Genomic DNA, 21,861 nt, shown 5'->3' with positions numbered 1-21,861 from the left:
TTCTATTTATTCTGTATTTGCTATATTTTTATTAACTAACATTTATGCAAAACTTACCATATTCTAAACCTGTTTATCTGTACCTGGAAAACATTATTTTAATTTTCATAACAACCCTCAGGGGTAAGTACTATCATCTCTATTTTATAGATATTAGGAAACCAAGGGAGAGATTAAATCTGCCAAAATAAATCATACAGCCCAGCACTGGGATCTTCTTAGCCTTTATGCTTTTTTCTATATATCATATTGTCATTTTTCTAGATACCCACTGCACCGATAAAACTGAAGCAAGGGGCTGGGGATATAGCCTAGTGGCAAGAGTGCCTGCCTCGGATACATGAGGCCCTAGGTTCGATTCCCCAGCACCACATATACAGAAAACGGCCAGAAGTGGCGCTGTGGCTCAAGTGGCAGAGTGCTAGCCTTGAGTGGGAAGAAGCCAGGGACAGTGCTCAGGCCCTGAGTCCAAGGCCCAGGACTGGCCAAAAAAAAAAAAAACTGAAGCAAGAATTTGAAACTTGTAATATTCATTTTTCACAGTCCTAAAATTTGTATCCTCGAAACCTAACCTAAAAAATAGAACTAGTTACTTACCATTCTGTGCCCTCGAACTCTTGGGACAGCATCTAAGTCAACTGTAGTTAAAGCAGAACAAAAACAAATTATAAGTTTAGAAAATGTTCAATAGAAATAAATTTCAGATTATCTTTTCTGACAAGTTATCTACTATAAAATCCTTTTCATCTACCCAAAAAAAATTTTAGGTTACTACTGCATATTAATAAATAGAACTCTACTCCCATTCTAAATAAAGCATCTCTGTTCGCAGTAATCAATAGATTACAATCACTGTGAACTTTGAACTGATGCCTAAGAACCAGAACCTGATCAATGCAGTGTTCTCCACCGCACTCCACCCTATGTCTGCCGTCTGCGTAGAAAGCCACTGAGTGCCGTCACGTTCTAGGACCATAGAATTTTTTTTACCTAGTTCCAGAAGCAAAGTTTTTTTTTTTAATTTTTTAAATGTTATTGTAAAGGTGATGTCTGGAGAAGTTACAGTTATACATAAGTCAGGGAATGAATGAGTATATTTCCTTTTGAACAGTATCGCCCACTCTTTCCCTCATTCTCTACCACTTTTTCCCTTCCCAACTCCCCCTCCCCACCCAAGTTATAAAGTTCTTTTCCAACATGATGTCTAGTGGGTATCACTGCTGAATTGGTTCACCCTCTGTCCCATGATTTCTGTGCTTCCCCTTCCCCTCCTCAAATCAGACAAACTTATACACAAAGAGCACAAGAATCAAAAACAGCGACAGAAGGGGATAAACCAAAGAAAAAAGGAAAGAAAAAAAGAACCTCAAACAGTACAATCAAAAACCTCTTGCTTCCATTTCCTCAGAGTTCACTTCAATAAGCATCATTTTATGTGATCAGATGCACACTAATAGTGAGCCTTGCAGTCCTCTCCTAAGAATATCCTCCCTTGTTCTCATTGTGGAAAAGTTTAGGCTGCTGTTTAATTAACCATGTCCAGGTGTAATTATTTGTCTTTTACTCCCATTGGGTTTACCTGTATAGGCACATTCTAATGATCGATCACAAATGAGGGAAAACCATGCAGCCTGTTTCTTTGGGTTTGGCTCACTTCACTTGGTATAATTTTTTCCAAGTCCTTCCATTTCCTTACAAATGGGGAAATGTCATTCTTTCTAATGGAAGCTTAGAATTCATATATATAACATTTTCTTGATCCACTTGTCCACTGAGGGGCATCTAGAGTTGAGTCCCTATCTTAGCTATGGTAAACAATGTTGCAATGAACATGGGTTTGCAGGTGGCTTTAGTGTAGCCTGGTTGGTAGTCAACTGGACAGATGCCCAGGAGAGAATTGATGGGTCACAGGAGAGCTCTATGTTTAGTCTTTTGAAGAACCTCCATACTGCTTTCCAGAGTGGTTGAACAAGTTTACATTCCCAATAGTGTAGCAGCATCCATGATTGTTAGGTTTCTTGATAATGGCCATTCTAACTGGATTGAGGTAGAATCTCAATGTTGTTTTGATTTGCATTTCATGTATGGCCCAAGATGTCGAACATCTCTTAATGTGTCTAATGGCCAACAGACACATTGTTTGTTCTTTGGAGAAGTCTAAGTTGCTAGCCCATTTATTAATTGGGGGGGGGGGGGTGTTTCTTTTAAGACTTGTTTTAAGGAGGTTTACTTTTGTGAGTTGTGAGTATATTTTAGGTATGAGGCCCTTGTCTGATGCCAGTAAAGATCTTCTCCCATTCTGTGGACTTTCTATTTATCTTCAGCAGCAAACATTTTAAAGAGAGAAAAAAAAAGAGGAAGAATCTTAGGAACCATGAAAGAGGGACAGGAAGCTAAAAGGTCTAGAGAAATAGGACGTCTACAGATTAAGCTAGGAAACTGTCAATCTTGGCTCCAAAAGTCAGTTGGCTTTGGTGACAGATTGGGGGACCTCAAAGTAAGAAAAGCCCTTCCCATGTGCCCTATACCCAGGTACAAGGATTTCGTGACTCCCTCCTTGTTAATAGCTAGCATCAGACAAGGACGACATTTATTTTTTATTCCACATATTGAAGGCTATAGCAGATGGTATCTAGAGAAAGGGCCTATTGTTCAAGACACCCGCGGAACTAAAAAGCAAGGAACAATCACAGCTCATGGAATACGGACAAGCAGCCACTGTATCAGAGAAAGAGACAGCCATGGAGAAAGAGGCAGTTACGAAGAGGGAGGGTTCTAATGAGGGACAGCTGGGAAGTGTAATCAACTAAAAGCTCAGGAGAGAAGGCCAGTGGCCAGAGGCGCCAGCCCTCAGTCGATGGCAGCAGCACCCACACGTGTCTGCCAGAATGCTAACTTCCAGGAGCTGCCACCTGTCTGTGGTCAGGTGGGCTTTGAGAACGAGCTACCCTGGGGACCTGAAAACTAAAGAATAGCCTCCGTTCTGGGGAATCGTAAAACGCCAGGCCAGTACTAGGAAGGAGAGGACCACAAGGGCTGGCTGGGAGCAGCGCCAGGCCTGCGGCTGCTGACGACCTGCTGACTGCAGGTGCTTGCTGCCAGGTGGGGCTGAGGGCTCTGAGCGTGAGACCCGGTGTCTTCCCTGTGCCAGGGTGAGAACTGATGGACATGGTCTGAAAGCACTCAGACTGGCAAGCAGAGCAGTCCCCTCAGTTCTCCACAATAACTGGGTGCTTGGTTCCCCCACTACCAGGTACCTCTGGTACCTGATGCTCCTCGGCTTGCATACAAGCAGCCTCCAAAGCGTACGGGCCTGTGCAGCAAGTGGGAGTCACGCTAGCTCATACTACAGCTCTCCATGGAGCCAGCCGTGGTGCTGAACACAGAGGAGGGAAGCTTCTATAGCGAAAGCAGCGCAGAAGTGGACAGCTGCTCTTTGACCAGCTCTGCCCTCAAGCCACATGTAATACCAACTCACATACAAAGAACTACAAGAGACCACTACTCATTCCTGCTTCTCAGTGGTGCTGGGGACTGGGCCTGGTCTGGAGAAGAAAGCAAAGTGGGGTGACTGAACTGCCCCCTGGTGAAGGGGGAAAAAGTAAATTCCGGCCTTCCCTCTATATGAGTCCCACCTTAACACTCAGATCCTTCAACTGCAGGCCTACAGGTGATTAAAAACAAACTTCTCAATAACTTGGCCTCAAATACCTTAATCAAATGCAAGCGTCATGGAAAAAAAAAAAAAGGCAACAGAGTATCCTCAAAGTAATGGACACTAAGGACAGTAAGAGGATGAAAGCCCAGACAAAAGAATGAAAAAGAATGATTGTGAGAATAATCAAGGAAAAAACTGTACACCTGAATAACTTCAAAGAGAAAACGTAAGTACTTCCCAAGCACACAGAGAAAACGTCCTGCAGGGCACTCAGGCACTGATCCGCTCAGCCCTCCTTCCTCTGGCTTCTGCTTCCTCGTCCAGACCAGGTGGGGCCCTCTCAGCCATGAGTCCATGGCCCCCAACCCCTACTGAACCAACCAGGGTGCCCTCGGAGACTTGTTCTTTTAGCAAAAGGGCCACGTAAGCATGGCAGCCTGACTGAGACTGAAAATCAAGGGAAGACAGGCGGGAAGGGGACCAAGGAAAGCCCCACTGAGGCTGTTTTCAATGGCGATGACTATTTCTCACCTTGAGCATCTTCCTGTATTTTTATTCTATGTAGTCTCTTCTGCTGCTCTCTCAGCAACGCTTGCTGTTGAATCTCTAAGGTGTGTTGGTCTCTTGGAGGATCTGGGTACATAAACTTCAGATCAACTCGTGTTTCTGAATCTGGTACAGAAAAATACATGACATAACCAAGGTAAGTGTCATTTTCAAATGAGATTTTGGAAAGACCTTCACACAAACGTTTGTAGCAGCTTTATTCATAACTGCCAAAAGATAATGCCAGAAGATAATGAATAAACTCTGATACATTATTAAACAATGGAATATCACTCTGTAACACACACAAAGAAGAACTCTCAAACCAAGGAAAGGCATGGAGGAAAATCGAATGCACATTAATTATGACGTGACCTAGGCCAATCTGAGAAGGCTACATGCAGTCTGATACCAACTGTGTGACTTTTTGGAAAAGACAAAGTATGAAAACCATGAAGGGATCAGTGATTCCAAGGGAGAGGGAGTTGAACTGGTATAACATAGGGGGATTTACAGTTAGGAAATTATAATGTATTTTATTACAACAAGGGATATATGTCATCATATTTTTCCAAACTGATAAAAACAAATCCCCAAATAAAGCTCTAAACTTTGGATGATCCTTGTCACTATTTAGCTGCAGTCACAAATGTCTCTCATCCAACTAACACTTTCCAATATTCTTGTCACACGATCCCTTCTTGATACACTATCTTCTCTTAGCTTTCAGGATTCCCTGTTTATCTAATTTTTCAATGATTAACAGCTTCCTTTCTTTTCCTTAGTCTCTGCCTCAAGTTCATCTTCCATTATCTGTCCTCCACTGAATTACAAATTTCAATCTTTACATTTCTACACAATCTCATCCACATCAAGGTTTTAATAACTACCTGTTCTCCAAAAGGAAACTTTTAACCAAACTCAAAACTACGTATAACAGATTGGCTTAAGGAGGAGTGGGGGGGGGGGGGGGGGGAGGGGACGTCATGGTCATATACGGTACGTGTAAAGTTTCAGTCATAACTTAAAATATATATTATAAATGAAATTTTAAGTTAGAAAGTAGAATTATCTTTGAAGATGTTTTTAATACCGTAGGACATTTCTGCTGTATATTTAAAGTAGCTGTATGTACTTACCTCTATCTTTAAGCTCATTAAAATCATGAATATTCTGAAAAGTAGTAGTATCTAAGCCCTTAGGTGACTGTCGTCTGAAAGGAGCTTGTACTCGATGTCTGGCCATGTCAAATATATCCATAGGATTCCTTTCTCTTTTCCTGTAAATAAATGAAAAATCAATGATGAATGTGCTGAATGAGAAGAAACCCTGTGTTTACATTTAATTCACTGCAAAAGCAATTCTGCATCTTTCAGTGCATTATAAAAGTTATTATAACAGGTATTATTTCAGTCCCTGACATTAAAAAATAAAGTATTTCTAAAAGTCTGTACATGTACAAGAGCTTCAGAGGATCCAAGTTGCTGTCACAGAAACAAGTCCCCAGATGCTTAGCTACCAGACACGGCGCAACTACCTCTTTCTAATGGCCAGCTGCTCCACAGGTTAGCAATGTGACCCACACAAGGACTGGCGTTCTGGGGGACTTCTCTCCTAGTAGGAACTTCAATACTCCACCCTCACCAATGGACAGGTCATCCCACAAAAGGATCAACCAAGAAACGTTAGCATTAAATGACACCATAGGCCAAATGGAATTAACAGACAGTTACAGAGTATTTCACCCAGTAACTGAACAACCCAAGTTCTTATTAGCCCAGGGAACTTTTTCAAAAATAGATCATGTGCTAGACATTCACTAAGTCTGAGCAAATACAAGAAAACTGAATAAAGTTCTGTATTCTACCAGATCAGATCCTATTAAGCAAAGATACTACAGAAAATATTCAAACACATGGAAACCGAAACCATGACATTTACAGAAAAAAAAGTGGATCAAATGGAGGATATACTAAGCAAGATGAGAGACGCTCCAAAGAACACTACAGTCATATGCAGAAGCCAGACTAAAAAACATAAAACATGGAGATAGGTATATCTATCCAGATATAGTCTTGCTTATATAAATACAGAACATGAATTAATTGACTAAAGGACGAGAACTAAACTAAAGGAGGAGGAGGAGGAGGAGGAGGAGGAAGGGAAAAAAATAGAAGGTGAATAATTTTGTACTACAGTGCAAGTATGAAACAGCCTAAAAATCACAAAAGAATGACATTACTGAAGGAAAACGCAATTGTCTGTGATTTTTCCAAACTTGAAATGTACCATTCCTGAAGCAGTATTTCTTTTTAAGAGAACACATTTCTACTCCAAATGTTGTAGAAAACTAAGGGAAGTAAATTAATCATGGTCCAAAATTACACATACTATTCAAACTTACCTTATATGAATGTCATCCTCACTGTCCAGGTGAAGCAACTGCCCTTGTAAACGCCTCTCCTCACTTCGAAGCTGTTTCCTCATTTCTGATAATTCCATAATTACATTTTTTTTCTCCTCTGCAATTTCAATCAGTAAGTAAAGAAATAAGAAAAGCATACAAACAAAAGATTAAACATTAAGAGACAACCTGATCTGACACAAAGTTAAAATGCTCCTGGGAAAAATTTTAGGGAGGTTATTTGTTTTCTATATATGAAAGACATTATAAGTACTTTGAATGTACACATATGTACACACACATATCATCGTAACCAATACCAGTAAGAGCCACAAACATATATCTGTGTTAATAGGAGAGTTTTACAAGGTATTCTTAGAGGTGAGCAGCACAAAGGAGCTTCTTTGTGGTGATAGAACAGTTCTAAACCCTGAAAAATCCCTAACACAGCCCTTATCCCACAAGTACAAGAAAAAACTAGTGGAAAAAGAAAAGCAGCTGTGTCTCTCGAGGACACCGAGGCCAAGTGCTTGCCTGTGAAGGAACCCTCTCACTCCACTGCGCGTTCCTACAGACAATGGCTCCGCCAGGGAAGCCTAAAGACAGCCAGCCAGCGAGCCAGCAAGCAGCGCCTGAGTGCATGCGTGGGCGTGTGGGTGTGTGGGACTTGAACCCAGGGCCTCCCCCTCAAGGCTGCATTCCACCACGTGAGCCATGGCCTCACTCCGCCTCTGTGCTGGTTGTGGGGCGTTTACAGCCTCTCATGTGTGTTTGCCTGGCTGGTTTCAGCTTCAATCCTTCCTGAATTTCAGCCTCCCGGGTGCCTGGAATTACAGGCGGAGCCACTGGCTCTGTTCTGATACTTTCTTTGCTGATCGCCTCTCCTGACAGTCTCTGCACTTGCACTCCACATGCCACCATCGCCAGCACCACCAACATCATGGGACGCCAATACTGCACACAAGGGAAAACATGCTTTGGACTACCTCACCATCTAACTGAACACGATCATCTCTAATTCCAGCCACTTCCCTGCAATTGACATAATTTCATTCTTCCTTACATCTGAATACTACTTTTGCAATGTTCTACAGCTCTATCATTATTTCAAAGTAAAAAGAGATGTACTCTGTATTTGAAGTGTAAGATTCAGTTCTACCTTCTGCACGAAGCTGGTTTTTCCTTGCAGGTACTGGTGGAGACTGAGCCCGGGACACCGCATTTTCCTGTTAACGACAATGATAAAGACCCATTGAGTATGTCACTGTGCTCAATGTGCAGAACACTGTAGAACTAGCTAACGACACCCACGTATGCAGGACACCACATTCTGCACTACCTCAGCTGCAAAGCCTGCATCTACGCTCTTCCTTCTCAGCACAATAGAAGGCTTCTTACCTCTAACCAAAAATAACCCCTTCATCTGTACTGCGCATCTAATAAGTGAATTCTGCCGCCTCCATTTCTGCTTTGCCCTTACCTCTCCCTCTGCGAGTACCGAAGCAGCCTATGCACAAAGTCTCCTCTTCTTCACTTACTACCTACTGTCATTTTCTCTTTTCCTTCACAAGCAAGCCTCTTTAAAGGATAGCAAAAGCATACTTCTGGGGCTACTTCCTTATTCCTATTCACTCCTCAACACAGAGCTGCTCTGCCTTCGTTTTAACACCCCACTGATCCACCAGCAACTCCAAGCCCTCCTCCAAGTCACACATGCCTACCTGGCATATTCAGTGGGAAAGTTAAACACTTATTTTACTTGGCCAGTAAAAATTGCTATCACTGCCACTTTCTGGCACCTTCTATGTGTCTACCCCATTCTTTGCCTCTAAGTGTCAATAATTCTCTAGTGTTCCATCCTTAAGCCTCTCGACATCTCCCTCTACACACTAAGCCTGGAAAATTGCACTAATTTGATAAGCATCAGTATGTTAATAGATTCCTAAACTTTAAGGCCAGTCCAAAACTCTTCCTCAGCACAACTGTATTTTCAACCTTCCACTCTAGAAACTCCTCACCAGAAACTTGAAAGTTCCCTTAATTCCTGTCTACTCTAAGACATAAATTTCACTGTGCCTTAAATATGTCATGAAGGGCTGGGAATATGGCCTAGTGGTAAAATGCTCACCTCATATACATGACGCCCTGGGTTCAATTCCCCAGCACCACATATACAGAAAACGGCCACAGCTGGCGCTATGGCTCAAGTGGCAGAGTGCTAGCCTTGAGCAAAAGGAAGCCAGGGACAGTGCTCAGGCCTTGAGTCCAAGCCCCAGGAATGGCAAAAAAAAAAAAAGTCATGAAATCGTCACGTATTCCTAGCTTTTTAAAAGCAGTACTGCCTTTGTTTTATTTTCTCAAAGTCTCACATCTGGAATTTTGCAAAAGCTTCTTAATTACTATCTTTACTGTATGAAAAACAGTGAATTCCATGCATTTACTACCACAGAAATAATGACTCAGATTCTCAGAGGTAGGTCTAGGAAAGTATTTTTCTAACGCACTTTGGAATAAAAGTTAAAGCTCTCAGCACTACCTTTAACAACCTACACACATTCTCCTCTGCTGCCTACACACAATAGCATAACCAAGCCATCCAAACGACAGACACTCTCCATGTGCGTTAATCGGCCTTCTGTGACTACACATGCAGAAAGTCCTTTTGCCATCCTCTTCATAGCAAAATCAGCTCACGAATCCACCTACAGGGAACACTTTCCCGGCCCTCTTGATTGTAAATCAATCTAAACTAAGAGAGATAACTAAAAGATAAATTTTCAGTGAATTTTGGTGAGATTCCTAGACAAGGACCATTTGGTAGATTACGACTTGTCCAAAGAATTCAACTTTAAGGCACCAAACTAGCATTGCAAGAGCAACAGTTACAACTAGCTCAGAGGCAAATTTATGAAGACATATCTATATTTCAGATCTGAAGAAATACACTGGATCCAAACATTCCAAACATGGTAAGTCCAAACTAAATGAAAACTAACAAACCACAATAAAAGTACATACGTTGATAAAGGAACTTATGATGCTGTCCACGGATGGGGGCCTTTGCAACTTGTTTGCAATTTTGTTCTGGAGGGCAGGAACAACAGGGGAAGGCTGTCTTAAGCGCTGAAAATTTTTAAATATATTTATAAATAAAAATGCATATACAGATACCTATAAACTATATGTACTACAGGTACTATATGATGAATTTAAAAGTTCAGAGTATGAATGTTACTAAAATACCTTATACAAAAGTGTTAAGAAATTTAATCAGTAATATAAAACCAAATATTAGTTATGCTAAACAAATGGATTTAGATATCTAAACACAAAAGCATTACTATCAGATTAGGATTCTTTTTAATCAGCAAATAATTGAAATAAAGAGCCTTCCAAATATTACAAGCCAAACAAAAAGAAGAAAAAAATCTACTCAAAGTAAAAACAACCATCTCAGTAATAGAGTAACAAAACACCAGGTAAAAAATTCTTTTCTGAAAGACAATATAAATCAACCTGTAAAATCTAGATATCTTTAATCAAGAGTATATTAGATGAAGGAATTCTTTTATCATATTAGGGTTCTCAAAGATGGTAACTCGGGATAAAAAAAATGAGCAAATAAACACACATGCTAACTAAAAAATGATTGCTTTTTTTTTTTTTTTTTTTTTGGTCGGTAATAGGGCTTGAACTCGGTCTCCCAGTCCCCTTCTAACTGGTCAAAAAATAGCATTACTTTTAAACATCAGAAAATGGCAGTAACATCTGGCAACTACCAACTCTCATTCTTAAATGATAAATTATTCCAACACTCCTAAAATTGAAAATAAAAAGCACCAACAAAAAATGTAAATCTCACTTTTAATTCTCTTTTAAACCATCTGTTAGCAAATTTTAGCTCTGAATACTGACCATTTCTATCATAAAAACATTGTAATGAAAAAACACTGCACAAATGATCCCATCAGAAAGGTTTATGTTCTCTGAAGTAGGTTACATACTGAACAGAACAAGCCACATCCTAAATGTAGTGTGTGTGTGTGTGTGTGTGTGTGTGTATATGTATGTATGTATCTACTGGTTAAAATGAACATTTTCACAAAATAGAATAAGGATCACTACATACATTGAAACAATTTTCATGCATATGAAATTTAAGCCTGATATTTTGTTAGTATACTGAATAAAGTTATTATCATTCTCATGTTCTGTATTTATTCTTGGCATGAAGCAAGACAAACATTCCACAGGAGTACTGGTCTATAGACTATGTTTGTAGGCTTTTCTGCGAAGATCATGGTAATGAGAATGAAAGGGACGAGGACCATGATATTCACTGTGAAGGAAGTACCAACACAGAAAGAGCACCCACATAGGAAGCTACACATACTCAGTACTTAACTGAGTCAGTGCCCAGACTCAGTAGAAATACAATACTGGGGAACACATAAGCAGCAGCTCTTAGTTTCTAACCTCACCAACACTTACAGATTGAAGTAGGGCATTTTGTCTGAAACTTGCCTTGGTTTCATCCCCAACAATATTTTCTCTTTCATAATAGTGTTGAAGTTGCAAGTTATGTTTTTCTTCTTCCTCTTTCTTCTTTCTTTCTGCTTCTTTTCGTCTTTCTTCAGCTAAACGAATGTGTTCCTCATTTTTTAGCCTTTGCTTTAAAATATAGAAAAATATACACTTCACATTATGGAATATACTTAAAAGTGTGCATGGTATCATGGTATAGTGCTACTTCCAGTCTTTGAGTAGTGTGCTGGAGATACGAATCTCTCGAACTTTCCTGCCCTGGGTGGGGGTGGGGGGCTGGCTTCAAAACACAGAGCATTATAGGCATGAGCCACCAGTACCCAGCCTTGTTTATTTTTTGTTTTGCTGCCAGTCCTGGGCTTGGACTCAGGGCCTGAGCACTGTCCCTGGCTTCTTTTTGCTCAAGGCTAGCACTCTGCCACTTGAGCCACAGCGCCACTTCTGGCTTTTTCTATATATATGGTGCTGAGGAATCGAACCCAGGGCTTCATGTATACAAGGCAAGCACTCTACCGCTAGGCCACATTCCCAGCCCCTTTTATTGTGTTCTAAAGGGGGGAAAAAATAATTCTGGGGTCACGAGTAGTGGCACATACCTATAATCCCAGCTATAAGATAGGCTGAGAGACAGTTGGGCACCAGTGGCTCAAGTCTTGAGATCTGAGGATCGTGGTTCAAAGCCAACCCTGGCAGGAAAATCCATGAAATTCTTATCTCCAATTAACCACCAGAAAACTGAAAATGGCACTTTCACTCAAGTGGTAAAACCTTGAGCTGAATTGCTCAGGAACAGTGCCCAGGCCCAGAACTCAAGCCCCATGACCAATGAGAGAGAGAGAGAGAGAGAGAGAGAGAGAGAGAGAGAGACAGAGACAGAGACAGAGACACAGAGACACAGAGAGATAGAGACAGATCTGGTGAGACCCTTTTTTTCTGAAAAACTAAAGCACAAAGTGGAGTGCCTTTCTCCAGCCCAGACTTTGCTGGAGGCATTACTGAGTGGTAAGGGTGTTTGCCTAGCTGGGCACTGGCTGCTCATACCTACAATCCTAGCTACTCATGAGGCTGAGGATCACAGTTCAAAGCCAGCTCGGGAAATGAAAGTCTTCTCTCCAAGTTGTAGAGTGCTGGCCTGGAGCAAAAAAGCTCAAGGGCTGCTCCCAGGCCCTGAGTTCAAGACTTAGTACCAGCGCCTCCCTCCCTGCGTGCGTGCACGCGCGCACACACACGCTAACACAAACACAGAGAGCTGGCCTAGCAGGCCTGAGTCTCTGAATTCAAACCCCGTACTCCCAATAAACAAAGAGTAAAAAGGTTAGGAGCATGGGGTAGTGCATGCCTAGTAAATCTCAGGCCCTGGCTCAGCGGCCCCCACTCCAAAAGTGAGTGTTTCTGACTCAGCACCCCCACATCCCCATGAGGAAACGGAACGCAGCTAGCTGGGAAGGGAAGGGACGGAGAAGGAGCCACACGTGCACTGGAGCCTGTGCGTCTTCCCAGGCAGGAGCTGCACACGGACACAATGGCCCTTGGATTTTTGACTTGGCACAGAGAACCTGTAGCAGCAGACGTGATGGAGTTTACATGCTGAGACACAGATCTGTGCAGTTTGGGGGAAAAACTGAGGCCAGCAGCAAGGAAACTAAATGAGGAGTTTATTAACGGAGGGCTGGAGCTGTGGCTCGGCAGTAGAGCATTTGTCCAGCAGGTGCCGTGCCCAGGGGTTGATCTCCATCACCACACACAGACAGAGTCTCTTGACTGAGATGTGGAAGGGGCTGATGCAGCTGCTCTGATAACAAGGTCTAAGAAGGAAGGGATGGTTTGAGAAATATCTGAATGTGTGTGGACAGTGCAAACAGTAAGACATCTAAGATTTTATATATATATGTATATATATATGTATATATACACATACAACATATACATACACACAAAGACATATATCTATATTTATATATCAATAGATATGGATAGATATCTTTGTGCCAATACTGGGGCTTGAACTCAGAGTCTGGGTGCTGTCACTGAGCTTTCTTTGCTCAAGGCTAGCACTCTACCACTTGAGTCACAACTCCACTTCCAGCTTTTCTTGGTAATTAATTGGAGATCTGGGTCTCAGGAACTTTCCTACCTGGGCTGGCTTTGAACCTCAATCCTCAGATCTCAGCTTCCTGAGTAGCTAGGATTACAGCTATGAGCCAGTTTTAATTTAGTTCTTTCCACCTGGTAGCTTCATATCAGCTCTTACTGTGCCTGGGAACTTCTCAACTCTGCTTCCCTCTCCTTGCTAGGAAGGCTGATTTGGGGGTCTGAGTTTGTTGCTAACTGCCCTGCCTATTCCTTGTTCACTAAGGCCCCTTTCCTTTTTCTGGGGCTCCAGATTTCCATCTTTTTGTCTCCAATTCATAGCTCAGAGCATTTCCTGCTAAACGCTTCCTGGGTGCAGCTCCGAGATCTCTGGGAGCACACCTTGAGCCAAAGCCTCTTCTCTGGATGACAGAGTGAGGGATGGGAAGATGGAGAAATGGGATGAAGAGAGGGAGGGAAAGGGGTGGAAGGACAGTTTGGGAAGATGGAGGATGAGAGGTGGGAGGTAGGGAGATGGAGAGTTAGGGAATGGGAATATGGAGGTGCGGTGGGGGGGGGGGGGGGGCGGTGGTGAAGGATGCCAGAATGGAGATATTGGGGATGGAGGGATGAAAGTTTTCCCCTAGAACCCAGGCTGGCCTCAGCAGGGGGAGTCCTGTTCTATCCTGCAAAAATTGAAGAAAAATCAAAACAAAACTAACGTGTGCATGGCTAAGAATGTGTGTGCACAGAGGTACAGCACTTAACTAGCACGTGCAAGGCCCTGTACTTGACCTCCAGCACTGCAGGGGGAGCAATACACCTTATTTGTCTAAAAACGAAGAGATACGATTCTTTTAAGAAGCTGTTTGCTTAAATACAAACACTGGTTATCTTTTCTAATAGTTTCAGTACGCTTATAACTGTTTTAAATTTAACTTCCATAAAACAATCTCCAATGGTACACATCAAGCATGCAGGGCAAGACGGTGCTCCCTTACCAGTAGTTCCTTGCACTTTCATGCTAAGTAGAAAAGACAGTTTAAAAGTACCTCCTCCTCCTTCTCCCTTTTCTTTTCCTGTTCTTCTTCATACTCTTGTTGGATTCGTGCTCTCTGTTCCGCAAGCCGTTTTTCTTCTTTTTCTTCTGCAATCCTCAGTCTCTCCCGCTCTGCTTCCTCTCTTTGTTTCTTTTCCTCTATCTAAAGAATTAAGTTTAGTCTATTGGAAATCTTAGAACAGTTTCTTTTTACCTATGATCCTATGAATTCAACATTTATACCTCATTTGCAAGCTTTGAAAAATAAGTTACTAAATTTTTCAATTCTGTGTATTAGGGAGGCTACTATGAAAAACTAAGAATTAAACTAATTTTACCTCCACCAAATGCTTACAGACTATGTGACTTTATCTTCCTTATGCTACCATTTGTTAGCAAGTTATTAATATCTGTATTTCAAAGGAGCACTCAAAGAATTAAAGTAATGTCTATAAAGAACAAGGAAGTTCCTTCCATATAGAAAATACCAAGTATATTTTACTATTATAATACTCTCTGATTACTACTATTCTATCTCAAACTTTTCGGACTTGATCAGTATTCTAAAACAACAGTGAACTTAGTGTAGTAGCACTCAACCATTTTTACAAAAGAATCACTTTCCAAATATGCTCTTCTTTCCTACCTAGTGACAGGTTAATAGAGGAGGAAACCAAACTATTGAGATGGGAATATAGCCCAAAGGGAAGTATGACCACCTTTGTGCCAGGGACCAGATCCAAACCCTACTCCTCCTACCGACACCTCCCACAGAGCTGGATTACATCACACTTAGCTTGTTTGTTGAAATGGAATCTCACTCCTTTTTGCCAGGGACTAGCCTCAGACTTGGCTTAGTCTGTTCTCTGCCTTCCAACGAGAAGGAATTATAGAGGGGCACAATATTCAGATTACTAGGGAAATATTCTAAGATCTGAAAAAAAGGAAGTTCTAAAAGATAGCGAGAAGCCTCCGTGAGTGAGGCGGCACAGGCGCGGGGCATTAATTCGTGTCAAAGATTATCAATATAGTTGTAGTCTAGGATAGGACTAATTTACTTGATTTTTATTTTTCTTGACTGATTTTCCTTTAAGATTGCTCTATTTAGTGCTGTCAACTTTTTGAGCAACGAAGACTTTAATCTCACATGCCCCATGACTTTATAAATTAGGACATTTTTTTACCACTTCCAAGGACATTATCACGCATAAAACTAACAAGTAGTGCTAAACAGTGTTTAGACAAATCACTTATTATTCAAGTACGGCACACTAGAAAAAAAAATCACATATGACCCAGCAAAACCTTATATTCAACACTCAGTCCCATTTCTTCCAAGTCCATAAAGAAAACCATTCAGGATCACTCTGTCATCAGTATGTCACTCATAAACCATTAATTTTTTAATCATCGAATGAGCTTACTGCCAACAGGCATAGAAAATAAACTAAAGCAAAAAGGGTTACTAGAAGCCTGGCTCCAGTGGCAGAGTACCTATTCAATACGTACAAGGCTCTGGGTCCTCATGAGTGTCAACAGGAGGCAGAGGAGGGAAGGACACTGTGGGTCTCTGTGAGTCCCTTAGGGAAAAGTTACCCCACTCCTCTCAGGCTGCACTCCTAGTGCTCAGCACAAGGACAGACATGGTGGAGAGGTCAGTGAGTACTGGCTTAGTAAAGGCTAGACCCTTAAGTGTCTTCCTTTCTTTTTCTTTTCTTTTTTTTAATTTTTTTTTTTTGGCCAGTCCTGGGCCTTGGACTCAGGGCCTGAGCACTGTCCCTGGCTTCTTCCCGCTCAAGGCTAGCACTCTGCCACTTGAGCCACAGCACCGCTTCTGGCCGTTTTCTGTACATGTGGTGCTGGGGAATCGAACCTAGGGCCTCGTGTATCCGAGGCAGGCACTGTTGCCACTAGGCTATATCCCTAGCCCCTCTTCCTTTCTTAATAATCTGAGCATTTCTAATCTTGTAAGTGAAGCTCGCCTGCATACAAAATGAGACATGTGTGATTGCACAATGTGACCACCTTTGCTTTTTGTGAGACAGTGTATTGTGTAGCCCAGGCCCTGACGGTCCTCCTGCCTCAGTCTTCCAAATGCCGGGAATACAAGTGTGAGCCATATTCCTGCTGACGTGAAATGTTTATTTATACTCTATATTACTGAGTTAAAAATATCCAATAAATAAGGGGGAAACTATTGATTTTCTACTAATTTATAAATACACAGACAGATCCATTCCATGCCCAATACAGGTGTCACTGAATTTTAGCAATCGCTTAATTCTATGAATTAACAATAGTCCCATAAACTTTAGAAAAGATAAATCAAGTGTATGTCATTTCTTTTCTTCAGATGTAAGTTTAATAACAACCATGTGTGACAAAAATTATTTTAAACAATTGCATGACATCTTAGAATTTAGTATAGACACCCTGGATGAAATCTATATGATAGTATGTTAGAGTACTTACAAGTTTGAAGCCATGATCAAATAAGCTTTTACCTGAAAACGAAGAAAATTCTTGTATAATTCTTGCTGTTTAATTTGAAGTTCAGTTGGTGGTTCACCAAATATATTTCCCCGAGCAAAAGGAGAGGTCTGTGTTTGCATATGACCTTGAAAAATAATTTTATGAAAACATATATTAGCAAATGTAAGTTAACAAATGAAAAATGTTAACCCATATTTTGGAAAAAAATATGCTAAACAGAGAAGTCTAACAGTTAAAACCAGAAAAGTCTGAGATAAGAAGATCACATGAAAGGACCAAGAGAAATAAAAATGGTAAGACTAAACTAAAATTAACAGTTGAAAATCCTATTTATAGTAGCTAAAAGACATTAAGGGAATGAAAGCTAATAGCCTAAACAGCTTTCATCACAGTAAAGGCTGTAAAGAAGAATTTGTGAAGAAGAAACAAAAACTATATATTTAAATTCTTGTATATAGCCTTCTTTTTTAAATGTTAGTACTAGGACTTAAATTCAGGACCTAGCACCCTCACTTAGCTTCTTTGCTCAGGGTTGGCTCTCCACCACACCTCAACTTTTAGCTTTTTGCTGGTTAACTGAAGATAAGAATCTCATGGACTTTTCTACCCAGGCTGGCTTCACACTGTGGTCCTCAGATTCCAGTCTCCTGAGTAGCTAGGATAGTAGTGGGAACCACCAGTCTCTGGCTAGATACCCTTTACTTAGGCCTAACTCCAGTTGGTATGGAGGCTCCAGTCTATCATCCCAGCACTTGGGAGGTAGAGGTAGGAAGACTATGAATTAGAGCCCACACTGGACTGAAAGATCCTGCCTCAAAAGCAAAAAGTTCTAAATTACATATTTGATGTTCGGTATATACCATTTTTTCTCTTATTTTTTAAATCAGTATTTCCAAATTCTTTCCCATTTATAGTTTCAATCAGAAAATCAGTTATAGTTTTAACAATTAGAATGAGTCTCAATCATATAAAAATTAAGTATTATTCCTTTGTGTCAATTCCCAGGACCACCAAAAAAAAAAAAAACCCAAAAACCCAGTAACAATTTTTTTAAAGTATCAAATTAATGGTATACAAACATGAACAATTAAGCAACTAACATATATATTCCTGTAATATATAGTCTTGAATGGGAAAATTTCATTAAAGTATTTTGAAAATTATTTTCTAGGAGTCTCTTTGAATGCAAAAAGGAAAAATGGTATTAAATTTAAACATGAAAGAACTTTTATATTATTTTTGAGTTACTGATTCATTCTTAATACTACCAATCCCTATTTGTGTCATTTGTGTAGGCAAAACTGTAGACTTGACAGTTCAGCTGTCATTCATGCTTAGTTTGTCTTTGTATTTAAATTTATTAATGGTAACATGACTAGATGAGCAGAAAACCAAATCAAAATTTAAATATCATGAACACTTTTTCTACTAGAAAACTGTCCTAAGGAAGACAAACTAGCCATATATTTTGTAGGTTCTTTTAAGTCTTAATGCAGTGGTAGGCAAAATATACTTGAGTGATATCGACTGCATTCTAAATCTTTAGGACATTAAAGAAGAAATATTACAAACAGCCAGATGCTGGCGGCTCATGCCTGTAATCCTAGCTATGCAGGAGGCTGAGAGCCAGAGGATCACATTGCAGAGCCAGTCCAGGAAGAAAAGGACAAGAGAACCCATCTCCAAAACAAGCAAACGGCTGTGTTAGAACCATTGTTCAAGTGGTAGAGTGCCAACCACACAAGCAGACTGAGCAAGCATGAAACCCTGAGTGCAGAAGAGGAGGAAGAGAAAAGAAGAAGAAACATCAGAAATAGACAAAATAACTCATCTCAGAAACCAAGTTTAAAAGTAAACCATTCGGAAACATTAGCTCCATTATAAAGAACATAGAATGTAATTCAAAAAAGTAAAGTGAAGCCAGATTAGAACAAGAACTCATAAATAGCAGCTCATCTAAGTACCACGAAGAAAATGAGGAACGTTATTAGCTGGACATGATGGCGCATGTCTGTACCACCAGCACTCAGGGTCTAAGGCTGAACGCTGGTGAGCTCAACACTATCCCTGGGCTGCACGGTAAGACCTGCCCTCCGCAAAAACCTCAAAATGTCTAACATGCATGTACTATCAGAAGACAGTGAGCTTTAAAGATGAAACTTTGAAACCGGCAAACAGGCAAAAATACCACGTGAGGTTGCCAGGTGCCGGTGGCTCAGGCCTCTAGTCCTAGGCCGTCCGAAAGGCAGAAACCTGAAAACCGCGGCTAAGCCAACCTAAGCAGGGCACCCATCTTCAGTGAACCACCAAAAAGCCAGACATGGAGCTCTGGCTCAAGCAGTAGAGCACTCTCCTTGGGGGAGGGTGGAAAAGCTAAGGGACAGCAGGTAGGCCTTGAGTTCAAGCTTTGGGACAGGTACAAAAAGAAAAAAATTCTGTGGGACGTGCATATATAAGCACACTGAGGCACATATGTGTCCATGGTATAACATCAAGTAGGTGGTCGTAGAGAGTTTCTTGCGCTTCAAAAGCTTATATGTTAGGTCCTTAGAGAAAAAAAGTCGAATTTAGGAAAGTAAATATGTATGATTTTATCAATTAAAAATACAGCATCCTGTAGGGCCTAGTGGCAAAGAGTGCTTGCCTCGTATACATGAGGCCCTGGGTTCGATTCCTCAGCACCACATATACAGAAAATGGCCAGAAGGGGCGCTGTGGCTCAAGTGGCAGAGTGCTAACCTTGAGCAAAAAGAAGCCAGGGACAGTGCTCAGGCCCTGAGTTCACAGCCTAGGACTGGAAAAAAAAAAAAAAAAATACAGCATCCTAGTACCACCACTAGCAGAAAAACCTGACGCAAGGACAGAAGTCTACAAAGAACAAATTTGCTGTGCATGTTCAATTATCAGGCTCTTGCTCTTGGTAAGAACCTATGGAAATTTCTTATTTTCCAGTGTTTTTGTTTGTTAAACACAAAGTGTTGGGGCTGGGGATATGGCCTAGTGGCAAGAGTGCTTGCCTTGTATACATGAGGCCCTGGGTTCAATTCCCCAGCACCACATATACAGAAAATGGCCAGAAGTGGAGCTGTGACTCAAGTGGCAGAGTGCTATAGCAGCCTTGAGCAAAGAAAAGCCAGGGACAGTGCTCAGGCCCTGAGTCCAAGCCCCAGGACTGGCAAAAAAAAAAAAAAAAACACACCAAAAAACACAAAGTGTTATGGGTTTAAATAAATAAATAAATAAATAAATAAATAAAGCTGCTGGATTAGTCAGGAATATTTTAGGAAAACTTCACAATGTAAAAGTTCCTCTCTAGTTTACAATAAAAACTTTGAACAGAAAAATGCAGAATTTTGTACTAAATGGTCACTTTTATCAAGGTCTCATAACATAATACAGGTTGGTATATTCTTATAAATTACCTTTAATTTTTAAACATATAACATGCTTTCATATATATACTTGATAAGGATGATCACAACTGCAGAAAGTCATAAAAATATTCCATGATTTCAACTTAAAGAATCTTTGACTTTAAACGGATATTGGTTTAATAGCCATGCAAATACATTTTGTGAAGAAAGAAGGATGTGGTTAAGTATTAAAACTTTAGTGGCTCATGTCTGTAATCTTCCTCAGGAGGCTAACATCTGAGGACCATGGTTTAAAGCTACCTAGAGCAGGAAAGTCTTGTGAGACTTTAATCTCCAATTAATCACCAAAAAAAGAAAAACAAAGAACAGAAGTGGAGTCGTGGCTCAAGTGATAGTGAGCCAGCCTTAAGTGAAAAACACTCAGGCCCTGGGTTCAAGCTCTACCAGCAAAAAAAAAAAAAAAAAAAAAAAAAACTTTAAAAAGCCTTTCAATTACTTCATTTCTTTATATACATACTATGATTTTACATGAGGGTGATTCCTAAAATAAGTAAACATTGAATTTTCTAATACAATTTACAATAACACACAAGTCTAAAAAGCAAATTCGGGTTAATTTTTAAAAATCCTCTCAACTAGCATAATAAGAATATGAGTAGCAGCTAAAAAATAAGTAGCAAGATACAGCTAATATATACACAACAAGCAACAAAGCTAAGAAGAAATGCATAGGATTAACAAGCCATCTTTTTCTATTCAGATTTTTTCAAAGTTACTATGAAAAAAGATATTGTGAACAATATAAACAATGTGCTACATTTCCCAACTCAAAGTAAGCAAATTCCCAAACTAAAATAAGAACTTTGTCAAAGAAGAACAGAGAAACATTACTGAACTTCAGAAATAGGTTTTTAAAAATAAAATGTGATTATAAACCTGAGTTTTTATTTGTAGAATCTTCTAGGTTCTCAGCATTTGAAGTGGCTAAATTTTGGTCTAGAGATACAACAGCCCTTTTATCTTCATATGTTCTTGCATCTGGATTATGGTAGGCATCTATATTTTGTCTGTGCATCCTATTCAAATCAGCTGAGAGGGAAAAATAAGCCATTTATTTCAATAAACATTTCTGCAACTTACTGGTAAGGTTACACATTTTTTTTTTTTTCAGAAAAACAACAGGACAAAGTTGGGAATAATTCAATGATAGAGTAGTGTCCTAAAATAGAAACAAATTACCAAAACTATTTCGGTTTTTTTAAAAACCCTGTAAAATAATCAAAATGAGTAGAGAAATAAAGGATAAATCATGGGCAGCATCTTTATGACATTCACAAATCAAGTTTCTTCAATAGAGAACCAACAGCAATAATTCCATGCAATCATAGTGGAATTTACCTAGAATCACCAGCTCTCCTAAAGCATACCACATTCTTGGAGGGTAGATTTCTAAACTATAATTCCAAAATTCTTTGAGAATATGCCCTCAAAAGACAAAGCTCAATTCTCTTTCCCTTCAGTATGGTCTGGTTAATCGTTTATTTCTTATGATTAGGACATTACAGAAATTATAGTATTATGACTTCCATGGCTTCTCAGTAGAAGATCCAGTTTTCACTGTTTCATCTCCAAATCACTTACACCAAAGAAAGTCACCTGCCATACATAATGATACTCAACGAGCCCCATAGAGAGATCTACAGGGCAACAAACGGGGGCCTCCTGAGCCACA

At 40.3% G+C, this 21,861-nt stretch overlaps 1 protein-coding gene across 9 annotated transcripts in view; it reads right to left on the bottom strand.

Annotated features, from left to right (window-relative positions):
- The window catches only part of Cspp1 (centrosome and spindle pole associated protein 1), a 102,270-nt gene that overhangs the window by 8,983 nt on the left and 71,426 nt on the right, over positions 1–21,861 (bottom strand). For 7 of the 9 annotated variants that reach the window (XR_007212788.1, XM_048358703.1, XM_048358710.1 and 4 more), the window contains 10 exons: positions 21,066–21,218; positions 16,767–16,879; positions 14,276–14,425; positions 11,133–11,279; positions 9,627–9,731; positions 7,768–7,834; positions 6,609–6,726; positions 5,344–5,483; positions 4,190–4,330; positions 598–638 (listed from right to left, as the gene is read on the bottom strand). Coding sequence is in view for 8 of the 9 variants with exons in the window: in XM_048358703.1 (XP_048214660.1) it covers positions 598–638; positions 4,190–4,330; positions 5,344–5,483; positions 6,609–6,726; positions 7,768–7,834; positions 9,627–9,731; positions 11,133–11,279; positions 14,276–14,425; positions 16,767–16,879; positions 21,066–21,218 (1,175 nt within the window). In the remaining variant the exon portion in view is untranslated. The remainder of the gene's footprint in view (positions 1–597; positions 639–4,189; positions 4,331–5,343; positions 5,484–6,608; positions 6,727–7,767; positions 7,835–9,626; positions 9,732–11,132; positions 11,280–14,275; positions 14,426–16,766; positions 16,880–21,065; positions 21,219–21,861) is intronic. The other 2 variants (XM_048358705.1, XM_048358706.1) reach the window with 2 other exon arrangements.

The sequence above is a fragment of the Perognathus longimembris genome, chromosome 12, assembly GCF_023159225.1.
Source record: "Perognathus longimembris pacificus isolate PPM17 chromosome 12, ASM2315922v1, whole genome shotgun sequence".
NCBI lineage: Eukaryota > Metazoa > Chordata > Mammalia > Rodentia > Heteromyidae > Perognathus > Perognathus longimembris.
This window is presented reverse-complemented; position numbering and strand designations above follow the sequence as displayed.